This window comes from Octodon degus, unplaced genomic scaffold (genome assembly GCF_000260255.1).
Source record: "Octodon degus isolate 3935 unplaced genomic scaffold, OctDeg1.0 scaffold00131, whole genome shotgun sequence".
Classification (NCBI taxonomy): domain Eukaryota; kingdom Metazoa; phylum Chordata; class Mammalia; order Rodentia; family Octodontidae; genus Octodon; species Octodon degus.
Window position 1 is genome coordinate 1,833,005 of NW_004524707.1, and position 15,059 is coordinate 1,848,063.

At 52.3% G+C, this 15,059-nt stretch overlaps 1 protein-coding gene across 2 annotated transcripts in view; it reads left to right on the forward strand.

Moving 5' to 3' along the window:
- Nucleotides 1-14,753, forward strand: part of Rassf5 (Ras association domain family member 5) — an 84,472-nt gene extending 69,719 nt beyond the window's left edge. For both annotated transcript variants that reach the window (XM_004641139.3, XM_004641141.3), the window contains 4 exons: nt 8,952-9,062; nt 9,979-10,276; nt 10,815-10,930; nt 12,289-14,753. In XM_004641139.3, coding sequence (XP_004641196.1) covers nt 8,952-9,062; nt 9,979-10,276; nt 10,815-10,930; nt 12,289-12,441 — 678 coding nt within the window. In that variant the 3' untranslated portion in view covers nt 12,442-14,753. The remainder of the gene's footprint in view (nt 1-8,951; nt 9,063-9,978; nt 10,277-10,814; nt 10,931-12,288) is intronic.
- The last annotated feature ends 306 nt before the right edge of the window (nt 14,754-15,059 follow it).

A 15,059-nucleotide genomic window follows, 5' to 3' on the forward strand; every position in this document is an offset into this window, starting at 1 on the left:
AAGCTTGTTCTAAGTAGGTGCTTTAGACCACTGAGCCATCTCACCAGCCCAGAACCTTATTTATTTAGTATGAGACAGGGTCTCACTGTGTAGCTCAGGCTGGCCTTGAACTTTCGTGATAGTCCTGCCTCAGCCTCCCAGAGTGCTGGGATCCCAGGCTATGTCACCGTGACTCGCTGTCCGGTGATGACGTGATGGCAGTGTCCTAGGAGATATTTACTGAGCGGTCACTGCGTTTCTGGGTCAGCACGTTCAATGTGCAGCCTCACTTACCCTCCACTACACATGCGTACAATTCCGCAGTGAAGCCAGAGTCTGGACGAGACTGACTCAGACAAACAGAAGACCGAGGACTGGGCCTGGACTCTTGGGGAGCAGGGACCATCTGCACTGATTTACATAGCGCCTTCAGCCATCGCCTAGTAGCACTGGGCTGCCTGTGACTTTTAGTCTTATGATGAGACACTGTGGGGCTTGAAGCTGCGTCCTTATAGCTCTGGGCTGCAGGGCTGTCCAGGTCTCCCATGTGGAGCTACTCTCCCCTGGTCCTGGCCACCACAGATGAACCACACCTGCGCACTGGCGGGTCTGTGTGAATCACCTGAAGAGGGTGGGGGCGCTGCACCCTGCTCCAGGACATGCTGGGCTGGGCTGGGCTCCTAGAAGCCACTAAGGCCTCTTGTCCCAGATTGATCTGGTGTGTCACAGAGCATGTGTCCATCTTCCCTCCTCAGATGACCTTGGGCCCCCAAGGACAGGACCGCAGCCATCTGTCTTATCTCCCAAGGTGCCTTTCACAGCTCTTAACTTACAGGCCATTCACCCAGTGACTGCTGACTGTTCTTACTGACCATCCGTCCATTCTGCATTTCTGTCTTTGGGGACTCCAGCCTCTCAAGTCCCATCCCCCTTTACTCCACCCTGCTCCTCCACCCAGCCTTCCCGGCTGCCCAGATTCCCCAGTTCAGCTCCCAGGGACCAAAACCCCTTCCTTGCTCTGCAGCTGCAAATCATCTATTGGGCAATGCAGTTGAGGAGTTCCCTGCGCTTGTATTTTTGGATCACTGGACAGGTCCAAAGAGAGGCCTTGGGAATAAAAGTTCACTGCCTCACTGCCGTGGGTTGCACTTGGGAATCAGTGCCAGAACACAGACCCTTCAGGACCTGGGGAGGGGCCTGCGGTGAGGCTCCCAGGACTTCCTCTTTCCTATCTCTTGAGACTATCACAAAGGGACCCAGTGACCCTTGACTGTGGCCTGGGCATTTCAGGCCTAGCTTAGGACAGATGTAATGTGCTTTTGCTTTCTGAGGTTCTTATTAAGGACAGGCCCAGCAGAAAGTCCAGGTGTAAAGTCAAAAGGCCTCTGTCATGGCATATTCCTGCAGGACATGCCTGGAGCTCTCCTCTCTGACCTAAGCTTTGGGAGGTTATCTGACAAAGGGGTGAGAGAATCGCTGCCCATAGGTTTGGTAAGAGGAAATGCAGCAAAGACTCATGGGTGCACTTGAGCTAAGATGGCGTCTTGCTGACAGGAAGTGAGAACAGGAGGGGAGCTGCATTTGAGAAAAGAGCTGGGTCGTGGTGGGGGGCAGCAGCAGCCTGTGCTTCTGTGGACAGGATGACAGCTGTACTCCACCTGGGCTTGGCTCTTTTCTGAGGGCCCAAAGCCCACACCCAGTTCTCTGAAAGAGAAGAGGAAGCAGGACAAAACACGCACCCATCTGCATGTCCAACTTAGCCTCCGATGGGGCCTGAGAGCCCCCTTGGTACTGCCTCATGATGAAGAAACTGAGGTCCTGGGGGTAGTGACTCCCCATAGGTCACGGGTCTCTTGGGCCCTCATACTTTCATCTACACGCTGCAGAAAGGCAGGCCACAGGCTGGCTTCTAGCCTCAGCCCGAAGCCATTAGAAGCCTGCTTGCTCTTGACATGGGCCCTTGAGGTGTAGGTCAGGGTGAGGTGCTCCTCGGCCAGCTGTCTGGTGTCCAAGGTCAGTGGGCTCTGCACAGGGAATCTCTCAGGAAGCTCTGCCCCCACTGCCACCTGACCACAGGTATTTATTTGGCCACTCCCTTGCAGGTTGGTCAGCTGGGATTTAACTGAGTCCCTGGTGGCTGCCAAAGAAGCCTGAGCAGCAGACACCAACTCTGTCTCCCTGCAGGGAACACCTGGCTGAGGATATGGGATTAATATATGTGAAGCAGTCTTTTTTTTTTTTTTTTTTTTTTTTTTTTGGTGGAACCAGGGTTTTGAACTCAGGTCCTTGTGCTTGCCAGGCAAGCGCTTATTCTACCAAGCCATTTCCCCAGCCCCGTGAAACAGTCTTTAAGCAGTAAAAGACAGTATATAATTAGATGCCAAATGTAGCTCTTAAGGCACCTCCATAGGTCCTCACAGGGTAGGTCTTACACTGCAGGCAGCTGCCGAGATCCATGACGTGTGGTGCTTTGCAGCCCTTCGGGAAGAGGAACCTGAGGCTCTGGGGCCTCCAGCTGCTGTTTGGGGGAGTCCCTGAGCTAGTGTGTGAGCCTGGCTGCCTGCCTTCACCCTGACCTCAGCCAGTGCTGTGCTCCTCACGGAAGCAGGAGATGAGTCAAGCCAGGGAAATGATCAAGTCTGTCTACCTGTGGGAAGCATCCATAGGGGGAGCATAAGGTCAGAGGCCCATTCACTATGGCATGAAGACAAATACAGGAAACGAGGAAGCACGATTCAGGAGAAAACGGGGCACTGGGATAGAACACTAAATGCCTTTTTTCACTTGGGGATTCAAGTATCATAGGCTCTGATTTATTAGGAGAGTGGAGAATAAGGAGATTCTCCAGCTGTGGGATGGAGAAATTTCACTGGAAAATGACATGGAGAAGATGGAATTAGGGAGGGTGGGAGAGTGTATTCTGGGCCCGAGAAATCCCACAAGCATCAGGGTGGGGTAGACTGGAGGCCCGCGGGGCCTGGAGTACTTACTGTCCAGCCCTTGCAGAGAAAGTGTGCCAGCTGTGGGTATAGACCAAAGGAAGGATCCAGCTCTGTCTGTATGGACCACTCTAGCCCAAGGGCCCAGGGAAAGTAAGAGATCTGATTGGCTTAGCGGGCTGATGCTTCTCTGGGGACAACAGTAACAGCCCATGCTCTTGATGGGCTCCATAATTTCCTAAACACTTTCATAGCTCTTATCTCATTTGACTTTACCTTTATATCAATCCTGAGGCAAGAAGGAATTTGTATCCCAAATTTATAGACAAGAGCCTGAAGCTTAGAGGTTAGCTAAGACTTTCTAAGGTTATGTTATAGGTTAAGCCAAACACACTCTGGTGTCCCTTCTTTTTTTTTTTTTTTTTGGACAGTCATAAGACCACTGTTGTTGAACGTTTGAGCTGTAACAATGTGATAGGTGCCACACAAAACATCAGACACAGTACCTGCCCAGTGGGCTTACAATCTAGTCTAAGGACATGAATCCATTTTTAATGTTGCCATGGGTTTGCTGTTTGTGAAAATGAGGTATTAACTGCACGGTTAGTGCAGGCCTACGGAATCACTGATATTTTGAGGTTTCCCTATGCAGGTAGGCACAACTGCTTGTTATTTATTCTCTCAAAGTATGGTGGACAGTTCTTGAAATCTTTTGATTCTGTGAAGTATACAAGTGTCTATAAAGCCACCAAACCCACATTTCTGGAAACCACGGTTCAAAACTGGCCTGTAGTCCAGAAGAAAAAGTTTGGTTATATATTCAGAAAAAAGTCATCCAAAATAGGCCCTCTAGAAAAACAGTGACAGGAGCCAAGCTCCTATTCAGAGTTCCTAGAATGTCCACAACAGTTCCTCAGGGCAGCCCCCTAAAGTGCCCTTTATTCTGAAGGTCTTTTGTGGTTGCAGCCCCGAGATGCAAACCCATTGGCTGGGTTGTCTGGCATCTGCCCTGGGGAGGTGTGCTGGTGTCCCTTCTGAGACCTGCTATGTGCTAAGCCACACCTGGACTCCAGGATGCTGTGGTAGGTAAGACAGACGTGCCAGCTTCTCTCACAGAACTCAGACTGGATTGAAGTCCAAGGCTCACTGCCACTCTCTCTCCACCATAGGCAACAGGGAGGATCACTGAGGGTTCAGAGTGTTTATCATCTGCTCCATGCTCAGAGCTACTGGGGGTGAGGAACAGAGAAAGTACAGTGCAGGTCATTGGAAGCTTCTGTCCAGTTGGGAAGGAAAATCCCCAGGGCTGGTCCACCAGGAAGCTAGTGTGAGTAGATGTGTATTGAAATACAAGCTCAGCTCCAGGTGAAGGTTAGCCTTAATCTGACGATGGCTCCATTTTTTTTGACTGTAAAATGGACTGCAGTGGTAGTAATTGTCCTATGTTTGCTGTGAGGGTGAAGCGAGCTAATACCTGTTAGGTGAGATGAATGCCACCATCGTTGTCACTGTCATTGTCGTCTTTCAGGGCTGGAGTGGTCAGGGCCGCCTTATCTCAGATGGGCAGGGAAAGAGTGACAGGATGGACAGATGGACAGTCAGGCGGGATAGGAGGAAGCAGTGGGCAGGAAAAAGAAACTGACATGTTTTAAAGGAGGAGAATAAAATGTATGGCAAAATTGAGGTGTGTGTGATTGAGAGGCCAGGAGAAAGTGTGCGTGGTAGAACATGGTCCCTGTCCACACTGCCCTGTGCTGACTGCTTGCAGGACCTCCTGCTCCTGCCTGGCAAGTCCAGGGCCACAGGACTTGCTGTGCTCCCAGAGCACTGGTCACTGCTACGGACCAAGGTTAGGGCTGTGCATTGATTAGAAAGCAGAATTGGCCTTGTTGTGTTAAAGAAAAACTTGTCTTATGGTAGAACTACTCTGAGTTAGCCTCAGCGGCAAGGGATGTTCCTCATTGTGTGTGTGTGCACATTGTGTGTGTGTGTGTGTGTGCACATATGCATGTGTGACCTCTGCTTTTACCTTAGTACCTCTTCATTTGGACTGTACCCCCAGGAACCTCAAGAACTATGAGAGGTCACAAGTCCTTTCCATGGCTTGGAACACATGACAAGCCAATTTTTTCACCAGTGACCCGGATGTGCCGGGTGTGCTGGGAAAGCTCAGCCATCTGCCACCAATGCTAAGAGCTTAATCAGAGCAGATGAATTCTGGGCCAGATGCACTGAGATGTGCAAGCCCCTAAGAGAGACACCGCACGGGCCAGGGCCAAGCCTGCTTAAGTAATAACAGAGTTCCCTGTTTTGTCTATCTTGGGCCACTCCAAGAGAGGAAATGCTATGTGTGTAGTATCCAGCTTAGTGCCCAGGAACAGAGAGACAGATCTTTCACTTTGAGGACTTGAGAACCTAGAAAGCGAATAGAAATCAGGGTCTTTGCTTTGCCCTGGAGAGATCACTGTGACACTGATCTCTTGTACAGAGGACAATTGCCTTTTAGGTAAAGCTCCAGGGCAGTGTATATCTGTTGGCACGGAAGTGCTAATTCTGCAGCTGGATACAACCACTGGGGAGCAGGTCTCTATCACACTTCTCAAATGCTGGAGCATAGCGGAACTGCCCAGGAGGTTTATAATTCCCTGTACCCAGGCCGAATCCCAGACCAATTAAAATCACAGATCTCTGGTGGCAAAAGCCCAGGCAGCCAAGCTTCCAGAGATCTCAGATGACTCCACTGTGCAGGCAAGTCTGGAAACCAGCAGTCCGGATGCCGTACCACCTCTTAGATGGGAAGAGACCTGGTGAGGCATTGGCTGGCCCTCAGGCTCCTTGGCTGGCCCACTCGGGAAAGTGATTCATTTGTTCCAAGTGTCAGATCGTGTCTGGCCAGTGCAGCGTGGGCCGCAGCCAGCCCTGGCGGGCACTGACATTCCATGGGTGTGAGGTTTGCAGTACTGGCTACACATGGACACCTGGCACTCTGAGCAGTGCAGCCCGCCCTTCCTGATCCCAGGATCAGACCTCGAGAGGGGAGGTTAGCCTGCAGTCTCTTGCCTCTGCCCTTCAAGGCAGATGCCACTTGCATCACTTCTCAGTTTTGTGGTGGGAAGGGGGGGGGGAGACCAGATAAGCTTATCTGATGAAGAAAAGGGAACAGGAAGGAGAAAACTGGGGCTCTGACACTTGCTCTATTCAAAGCAGGCCTGGGAGACTGACCTTTGAAAGCTAAGACACAGTTGCCTTTTCTTACAGGAACTGAGAGATCTTCCAGGGGCTTCTAGAGTCTTTGATCACCTTATTATTATTATTTTTCTTTTTTAGTACTGCACATTGAAACTGGGGCCTTCATATTGAGCTACATTCCAGCCCTTTTTAAATTTTAAAACAGTGTCTCACTATGTCACTAAGTCTCCAAAGATATCGTCCTGCCTCCGCCTCCCAGAGTGCCAGGATTACCAGTACCCATCATCATGCCTGGCTTGCTTTAATATTGTCTTTTTGTGATAAGGATGAGAAAGCTTTCAGTTTCTGAGGACCAACAGCCTGTGTGCCTCAGAGACAGGCAGTATAGAGTGTACCGTGTTAACCTGCCAGTAGCTGGAGGCCCCCAGGGGGACCCAGGACAGGGCCATAGGCAGACAGGTCTGCACTGTACAGATGTGCCCAGCTGGTGGGGCGCTCCAGGATCCAAGGCAAACAAGAGACTCTATTTTGGGGATCCCTGTGTGAATGAATGGACAGTGAATGTGGACAGCATGTGAGGTGCAGGCTTCTTATTATTCACCTGGAGCAAACAGGAGACTTCCCAGTGACTGCCTCCCCTTGGCTAGTCCTCAGCAGGACACAACGTCCACACCCAGAGGCCTGAGTGGGCCCTGTACCTAGGGAGGCTCTCCAGAGTTGGAGCAGTGCATCTAGACCCTTGGACATGCATGGAGTATGGGTCAGAGCGGGCTCCTTCCAGCCCTGCCACAGTTTCAGTGACCATGAGGAGAGCTGTGTGCTGGCCAACCAGAAGAGGCTGCCCTAGGCTGGCCACACAGCACAGAGAGAAGAACCAGGGTTCTGGGCCTAGATGGACTTGGTTCCAGTCCCTACTCGGTCACTCACTAACAGTAGGACACAAGCACAATTCTTAACCTGCCTGAGCCTTGGGTTTGTGCTTTGTGTAAGGTACTAGGAATTGAGCCCAGGGCCTTTGCACTCAGCTCTTACCCTCAGCCCTTTTTATTATTTCATTTTTACTTTGAGACATGATATCGCTAGGTTGCCCAGGATGGCCTTTAACTTTTTTTTTTTTAATTTATGTATTTGGTACAGGGTCTTACTCTGCACCTCGGACTTGTAGTGATCCTCCTGTCTCACCCTCCCCAATACTGGGATTACAGGCATGTGCTACCATACCTGGTTTCAGTGGCTGGCTTAGCATACCCAGGGGTAGGGCTGGTGTAGCATGTGGTGCCAGGCACAAATGCCAGTCCCTGTGCTTGTCAGGGTGACACTTAGCCCACTGAGCTATCTCCCCAGCTGGGCCTTTAACTTGTGACCCTCCTGCCTCCACCTCCAGAGTACCTGGGATTACAAGTGTGCATAACCAGCTGATAGGGCCTCAGTTCTATAATCTAAAAAATGTTGATAGCACATAAGAGAAGGCTTGTACCACTGTCTAGCACAGTGCTGTGACCACCAGAAGCCAGGAGAAAGCCCAGAGGGAGTACATGGGTGGGGAGGGATGCTGTACGAAAAGAGGATGTTGCTCACCTCCCTGCTCAGGGCTGGGCAGCCAGAGCTGGGGTTTCATCTTTATCTGCTCTGTGAGTTGGAAAATCACAGAAGGCAATGACAGCAAACTGTGGGAGTGATATCACCCCGGGCTTGGCTGATGGAGGAGGCTGGGCTGGCTCTGTGGCTGGTGTCCACTGTGTCCCACTGGTTGGGGGTGTGATGTCAGGATCTCGTAAATCTCCAGCCAAACCCAGACAGCAACAGGCAGGCTCCTCCCTGCCCCACCCCAGTCTACTTGGATTTCTAAGATAAGGCAGCTAAAGGTGGGTGGTGGGCAAGCAGCTGCTGTTCCTCCAGCCACACAGGCTGGTGGGAAGACAGAGCCAGGAGGCTGGTGGCAGTGAACTTGAAAGAATCCAGAGAACTGACTGGGGACAGAGTTGCTCAGACCCAAGTCCCCAGGCCCCTCTCCTGAACTCCCTTGCGAGTGAGGAATACTGATCTCCACCCCAGCCCCATTGTTCCTTTGCCCATTTGGGGATAGGAATAGATCATGTGGTGTACAGGACAGGCGTCCGAGCTCCACTTAGTTCTGTACCACCGACTTCAGGACCTTGGGCACGTCAGTAAATGCCCTGTAAAATGGGAGTAACAAGCCATCCCGTGGAGTTGGGCTTTGTGAGAGCTAAATGAGGTCAGCTACACCAAGTGCTTGGAGAGGAGATGCAGGGTAGTGCTGGCTATCCCTGCGCCCCATAAAGCTTTATTTCCTTGGTTATAACCATGGCTACAGTCCCCTCCCGGCCAGGTCTCTCATTCATTTGATGAAGATGGGAGGCATGGTCTCATTGATGTGGGCCCAGACTGGGGTTTTGTCATCCCCATCAGCTTTTGCTGACACCCCATGTACACTCCTATCTCTCCAGCTTTATCGTTGCCTCCTCGGGGAGACAGAGCATAGCCTACTTGGGTTGTTTTGTATCCATCTACAAGCGTCTTCTCCATAGCAGCCTTCTCAGCGATGGTGCCAAGGTGGGGGTGGGGTGCATGTTTCACACTGGTCTTGCAACAAGCACGAGGCATAGGTATTACTCCCATTTCACAGGACACTGAGGCTTAGACAGATCTGAGTTGCTTCCCCAGGGATGGCTGGCACCTTACTGGTCTCGCCCAGGGTCTATGCAATTCCTGTCACCATGGAGGCTGGTGCTCATTTCTTCTCAGCCAGAGAGGCCTCTGTGAGAGCGTTCCCACCCCATCCTGAGAACCCCCGCACACTACCCTCCTCTGTGTCCACTCCAGAATGTCTGCAAGCCTGTGGAGGAGACACAGCAGCCGCCCCTACTGCAGGAGATCAAGCAGAAGATCGACAGCTACAACAGCCGGGAGAAAAACTGTCTGAGCATGAAGCTGGTGAGCAGGCCCCCCTCTGCTCTGGCGCTGCTGCTCCCTCAAACCTCCTGCCCTTTCTGGGGCCCTGGAGGACCCCGGGGCTGTGGAAGGCTGGTAGCCTGAGCTGTGGCCTCTGCAAGCTCTAGGGACCTCCATCGGATTTTAGGATAGGATCCAGATCCAGTTTCTACTGCACCTACGTTTCTGCTTGCAACTTGGAAGACTTTCTTAAGCTCTCTGCATCTCAATGCTAATTGAGTTAATTATGCTCTTGTGGGCAACAAATCACACAAGGACCAAGGGCCTGGTATTAGTTGGTCCCAGGAAGCCCTTGCTCAGGGGAGCCAGCAACTCCTCTTGCTTCCCCTTAGACTGCAGAACTGAGGTAAGGGAAGTGATTGCTGGGTTTAGAAATGAAGCCTCAGTGGGAGCAAAGAAGGCAGAACCTTGCCCCCTGCCGGTGGCTGGAAGAACTGACTCTTTGGGGCTTCACTAGTTGGGGTGGGTTGGTTTAAGGGCTGTGGATTCTTCACAAAGAGATATGAGGAAACCCAGTGGCCTGGGTGTCTGAGGACTGCCTTCCAGAGCCCTGCTCTGCTTCAGGGCCCCAGTTCAGAGGCACGAACCACAGTGGCCACCACAGCCCCTGCCCCTTAGAGCGGGGACACACCGTAGGGCAATGCTGGTGTCCAAGGTCTGAGCTCTCCCAGGAGGGAAAGCCTCAGCAGCCCTGAAGTCCTCTGTGGATGCTGTGGGCCTCCTCCTGACACCTTTCTGCATCCCTGAGTCCCTGCCTGTGCCTCCCTAGGTCAGCAGAGACAGGAAGGATCTTGGGAGACAGGTGGGGTTTCCTGGGGTGGCTGTTAGCATGGACCTGACATGATCACACCTGTACACCTCCCTGAACCCTAACACAGTGACTTCCTCCCCCTTGCAGAGCGAAGATGGTACCTACACGGGTTTCATCAAAGTGCATTTGAAGCTTCGGCGGCCAGTGACAGTGCCTGCTGGGATCCGGCCTCAGTCCATCTATGATGCCATCAAAGAAGTGAACCTGGCAGCCACCACAGACAAGAGGACGTCCTTCTACCTGCCACTGGATGCCATCAAGCAGCTCCACATCAGCAGCACCACCACAGTCAGTGAGGTCATCCAGGGGCTGCTCAAGAAGTTCATGGTTGTGGACAATCCCCAGAAGTTCGCACTTTTTAAGCGGGTACACAAGGACGGACAAGGTATGACAGCTCTCCCGACCGGGAACCACCTCCCTAGAGTCTGTGCCGGCCACTAAATCCCCAGCCACCCTGCAGGGAGGGAGGGGTCTCTGTGCACCTGGATCCAGCCAGCCACAGATGCTCAGATCTGTGCAAGAGCCAATCTCAGCTAGGCTAGGCTCGGCAGCTCATGCCTGCGTGCTCTGCTCCTAACTTCTTAGGCAGGAAAACCACACCCCAGGCTCCTGTTTGCTAATCTGTGTAAGGAGAGGGAAACTGCCCAGCACTCCTAATCTTCTGGGAGATGAATGGAAAGTTTAAACTCTGAGCAGCCACCCAAGATAAAGGGTCTGCTGGAGGTGGCACCCAGGGCCTCGTTATGGTACACAAACCCTTTGCCACTCACTGAGCCAGAGGCTGGCCCTACCTCTTCTTGCCAGATGCATTTCATGTCTCCTTCCAGTTAGAAGGCCCCACCTCTGGGTTTCTAGTCTGTGCCACCCATCTGGGCCTGCCCTTCTCTGCCAGTGTGAGCAGCCATTCTCCTCTCTGCTTGTAGTGCTCTTCCAGAAGTTGTCTGTGGCCGACTGTCCCCTCTACCTACGCCTGCTTGCGGGGCCTGACACAGAAGTCCTTAGCTTCGTGCTTAAGGAGAATGACACTGGAGAGGTGGAGGTGAGTCTGGACCCTCTGCACAAGCCTAGCCCTCAGGACATGGTGCTTGGAAAGGTGGTTGGCAGGTGGTCGGCATCAGCAGGGGTGGGGCTGGGGCTGTGCAGCAGCAGAGGGAAGGTGCCTGCTGGGAGTGTGCGCTGGGAAGGCTCCAAGTTTGAGCCAGGATCATCAGCCCCCAGGACTAGCAGGTCAGGGCCTGTCTGGCAAGGCCCATGGAAAGAGGATTTCTTCTGCCTTGTTTCTGGAAACTCAGGAGAGAGGGCCTAGAAACTTGGTGGGTTCGAGCCCAGGCATTTTCCCCAGGATGGCTGAGGCCCAGCAAGCTCCAATGGGTTCCATTGGGTGCTGATGTTTTTGAGCCACCGACTCTCCTGTTAACACACTGACTTCCTCCCGGGGTCGGGGTGGGGGTGAACAACATCCTGTCTGTGGCATAAATGGGTGAAACCAGGCTAGAGCTGCCCACAGCCTGGATGATTGGGAGGTAGGGTCCCCGGGACAGCAGTGAGTGCAAAGGGGGGGTCAGTGTGTGGACACTGTTCAGGGGGATCCTGGGGTATGTCTTTGAGGTCCCTGGGGCTGTGCAGGATCTGGGCAGGTAAACTCTGTCCCCACTGCAACCAGGGCACTCCATGCCCATCTCCTTTATCTGTCGGAATGGACAGATGAGTTTGCTGGGAGACTGCTGGCCCTGGGGAAAACAACCTGGGGGCCCACGCCCCTACCACCAGCTCCCTGACTGAGGTTATACCTCCTTCCCCCTGGGGACTGCAGGCTCCTCACTTAATAGTGTGGGAACTGAACCAGGTAAGTCAGGGCTTCCCTCTGTGCCCCAAGAGCCTAGGAGTTCCCACACTTGGGCCCATGCAGGCCCTTGCCTTGGTCAGCTGGAGAGAAGTGGGACTTGCCTTCCACCCCGAGAGCCCCAGTCCCTCTGCTCCGGGCTGGCCTCTCCTCGGAGCACTGTCCCATCTGCTCTGCATGCACCATGGATGGTCCCTATTCTCAGGTGGAGGATAAAATGGGCCAAGGCGGTAGACAGGGCGCTCTGGGTCATGCAGCTGGAGACTGCCCCCTGCCATCCTCCACCTACCTCCGGAGGGTCTTCCAAGATCTCTAGTAATTCTCAAAATGAAAATACAGCTCATGGACCAGAAACTCTTGGTCATGAGCTGCCAGAACCTGCCCTTCTATTGCTGGGGTGACAGATATGTACAACCCAAGCTTTCCACACAGTGCCGGACACAAGGCAGCAAACTGTGCCCAGGACCTCGCGCAGAATTGTGAAGAAGGCGGTTGCAGGCCTTAGGTCAGGCCACTTCTAACCTGTCCCTCTGTTTCCCCTGCCCCTCATGCAGTGGGATGCCTTCTCCATCCCTGAGCTCCAGAACTTCCTCACAATCCTGGAAAAAGAAGAGCAGGACAAAATCCAACAGGTGCAGAAGAAGTACAACAAGTTCAGACAGAAGCTGCAGGAAGCCTTGAGAGAATCCCAGGGTAAACCTGGCTAACTGGTCTTGCTTCCTCTTCCCAGTTCCCTTGAATTTATTTTTATTATTATTATTTTGGAAGACACTTTTTCTCAGGACATCTCTGGTGGGGGCCTTTGTGTCTGCCGAGTGACTCCAGATATGGCACAAAGCCCCTGCCATGGACAAGGGTTTGGGCAGGGGTCAATTCCTGCCCCCACCACCGGCTCCTTGCCCCTCGACAGACTCTGCCAAGGATGGATCAGAACCCGTGTGGAGCCAACAGTGTTGCCCTCGCTCAGTCTGCAAGCCTTTTCCAAACCAAAAATAAGCTGCCTCTCTGGTCACCAAACTGGAACCTATGGCACCAGCCAGCAGAAGGAAAGAAAAAAGGTTTTAGAGATGTGTTCTTTCTTTGACCCCTCTTCCCTGTCTCTTTCATTTGCCCCTTGCAATACCTTTATTTATTCACTCTGCAGCAGGTCTGAGCTCAGGCCCTGAAGGCGGGGGAATGCTCATAAGGATGGCCCTGCCATCTCATGCTGTGAGCTTCCCGGTAGTAACCAGTCACTGAGCCTGTTCAGGGCACCAGAGGTCCGAGTCTGCAGAGAAGCTGCACCCCACCCCCCAATCGCCTGAGACAGAGAACGTGTGAACCCAGAGGCATGTGTCTGCAAGTGTTTGTCAATAGCTAGTTTTGTTTGCTTTTTGTAGTACTGGGGATAGAACCCACACTTTTGCACTGAGCTATATCCCTAGCCCTTTTTTGTTGTTTTGTTTTGAGACAGTGTCTTACTAACGTAACTAAGCTCCCCAGCCTGGACTAGAAACAAGGTCCTGCCTTGGCCTCCCAGAGTGCTGAACAGCTATTTGAAGTTACAGATCTGGGGCTGATCTTATCATCATCCTCATGTTCTGCCAAAGGGAACCAGTCATTTGCCATTTTAAGTCTCCCGCTGAGTCAGAAAACCAGACAGTAAGAGAAAGCCAAAAAGTGCTGCAGAGGAATGTCCACGCTGTCCTCAGCCATCCCCGAGCTAGAGCACAGAGGAGGGCCTGGCTGCCTTGGTGTCCTCCTTAGCCTCCAGCACTGCGTCCCTCTGCCTGCTAGGACTACAGGATTTCCAGGTGCTGCCCAAGGAGTGGCCTTGATTACAGAGGGGTCCTCCAACTCAGCCAAATCGGAGTCCTTTCTGTTGTGAAGCTCGGCCAGCCCACGGCCCTATGCTTAGGGAACTTGTGGGTCTGGCCGCCCCATTGACCTCAGTGCCTTTTTGTTTTCAGAGAGAGATAGGAGTAGGATGTGTTTGCTCAAAGCTCTGCTGCTGGCTTGCTCCTTGTGGGAAGTGGGCAGTGGTGGTGTGGGAGATACAGTTGAGCGCCTCCACACCACGGGGGACGAGGGTCACATACTTTCCCATCTAGGTACTGGGCTTTGACTCTAAGAGGCAGTATCATATCACACTGACAGGGAGGACCAGCTTCCTGGCTGAACACTGGAAATGGCTCCTTGTGTATGTCTGAACTAAAAAAAAAGTTACCCAGATAATATCAGCAAGTCGCCAGGACTGCAGATACTCCAATGCAGAGGGAGGACTGTCACTCCAATCCGGCTTCTGAGTGACCATTTCTTTGATGCCCTCTGCCTTCCCAAGCCCCTCATGGGCTGGCTGGAGCCCACACTCCTCCATGTAGCCTCAGACCTCCCCTCTCTAAGTCCGAGTCCACAAGGCCCTGATCCCAGAGGAATGCTGACCCTTCTTATACAAATTGTGCTTCACCTTCAGAGCTTCAGAGCCACCTGAGCTAGCAACTCTGATTTTTTAAAGTCACTAAAACCCTGGTACCTGCCATCTCATGCTCAGCCTTGTCATTTCCCTCCCTTAAAAAGTCTCTCTCCCTGCCATATAGTAAAGGGAGCAAGTGGAGAGTCCTTCCTCAGCCCTGCATGTCTCTATGTGAAGGCTCCTGCTGCAACCACCTCGAATGCTGCTCAGAACCTTCCTCAACGGGATAGCTATTTTATTTTTGAGAAGGAAAGCAAATCATGTACATATATACAGAAAGGCATATAACTATATAGGAAATAATGGTTCTTTATGAAAGAAGAAAATTATGGGAAAACTCAGACTTTCACGCACAGTTAACCCCAGGGCCTATGCTGAGGTTTGCGCCCTCTGGAAAGTGTATAGAGCTTCCATTCCTCCTGGAGGTGGGTGTAACTGCTGGTAGTGCCTTCCACAGTTGTGTTGCTCAGTGTATGTTAGTGTTATGACTATTTTCTTTTCAAATGTCTTTCTTCTTTGGGTTTTAAAAAAAGAAATAAAAGCTTGTAAAATGATTCACAACTGAAATGTCTTCCTTGAACTTTACCATCATGTGACTGGGGTACTAGGGAGAATAGTGATAGTCACACACTTCCTCAGAGCCAGTGAGCAGAGGAATGGGGCTACTGTTCAAAGGCTCGAGAGAAAGTCATCCAAGCATGTGGACCAGGGGGTGCTGCCCCGGTGACCCCTGGGGTGGCAGAGTAAAGTGGACTTCTGATAGAAGCAGTACTGAGCCAGAAGAGGGGGGCTCTGTGGAGCTGACGATGGCTGAGCATCAGGACAGCCCCCTGAGGTAAGCAACAGTGCTACTTCTGGATTTAAAAATAAGAT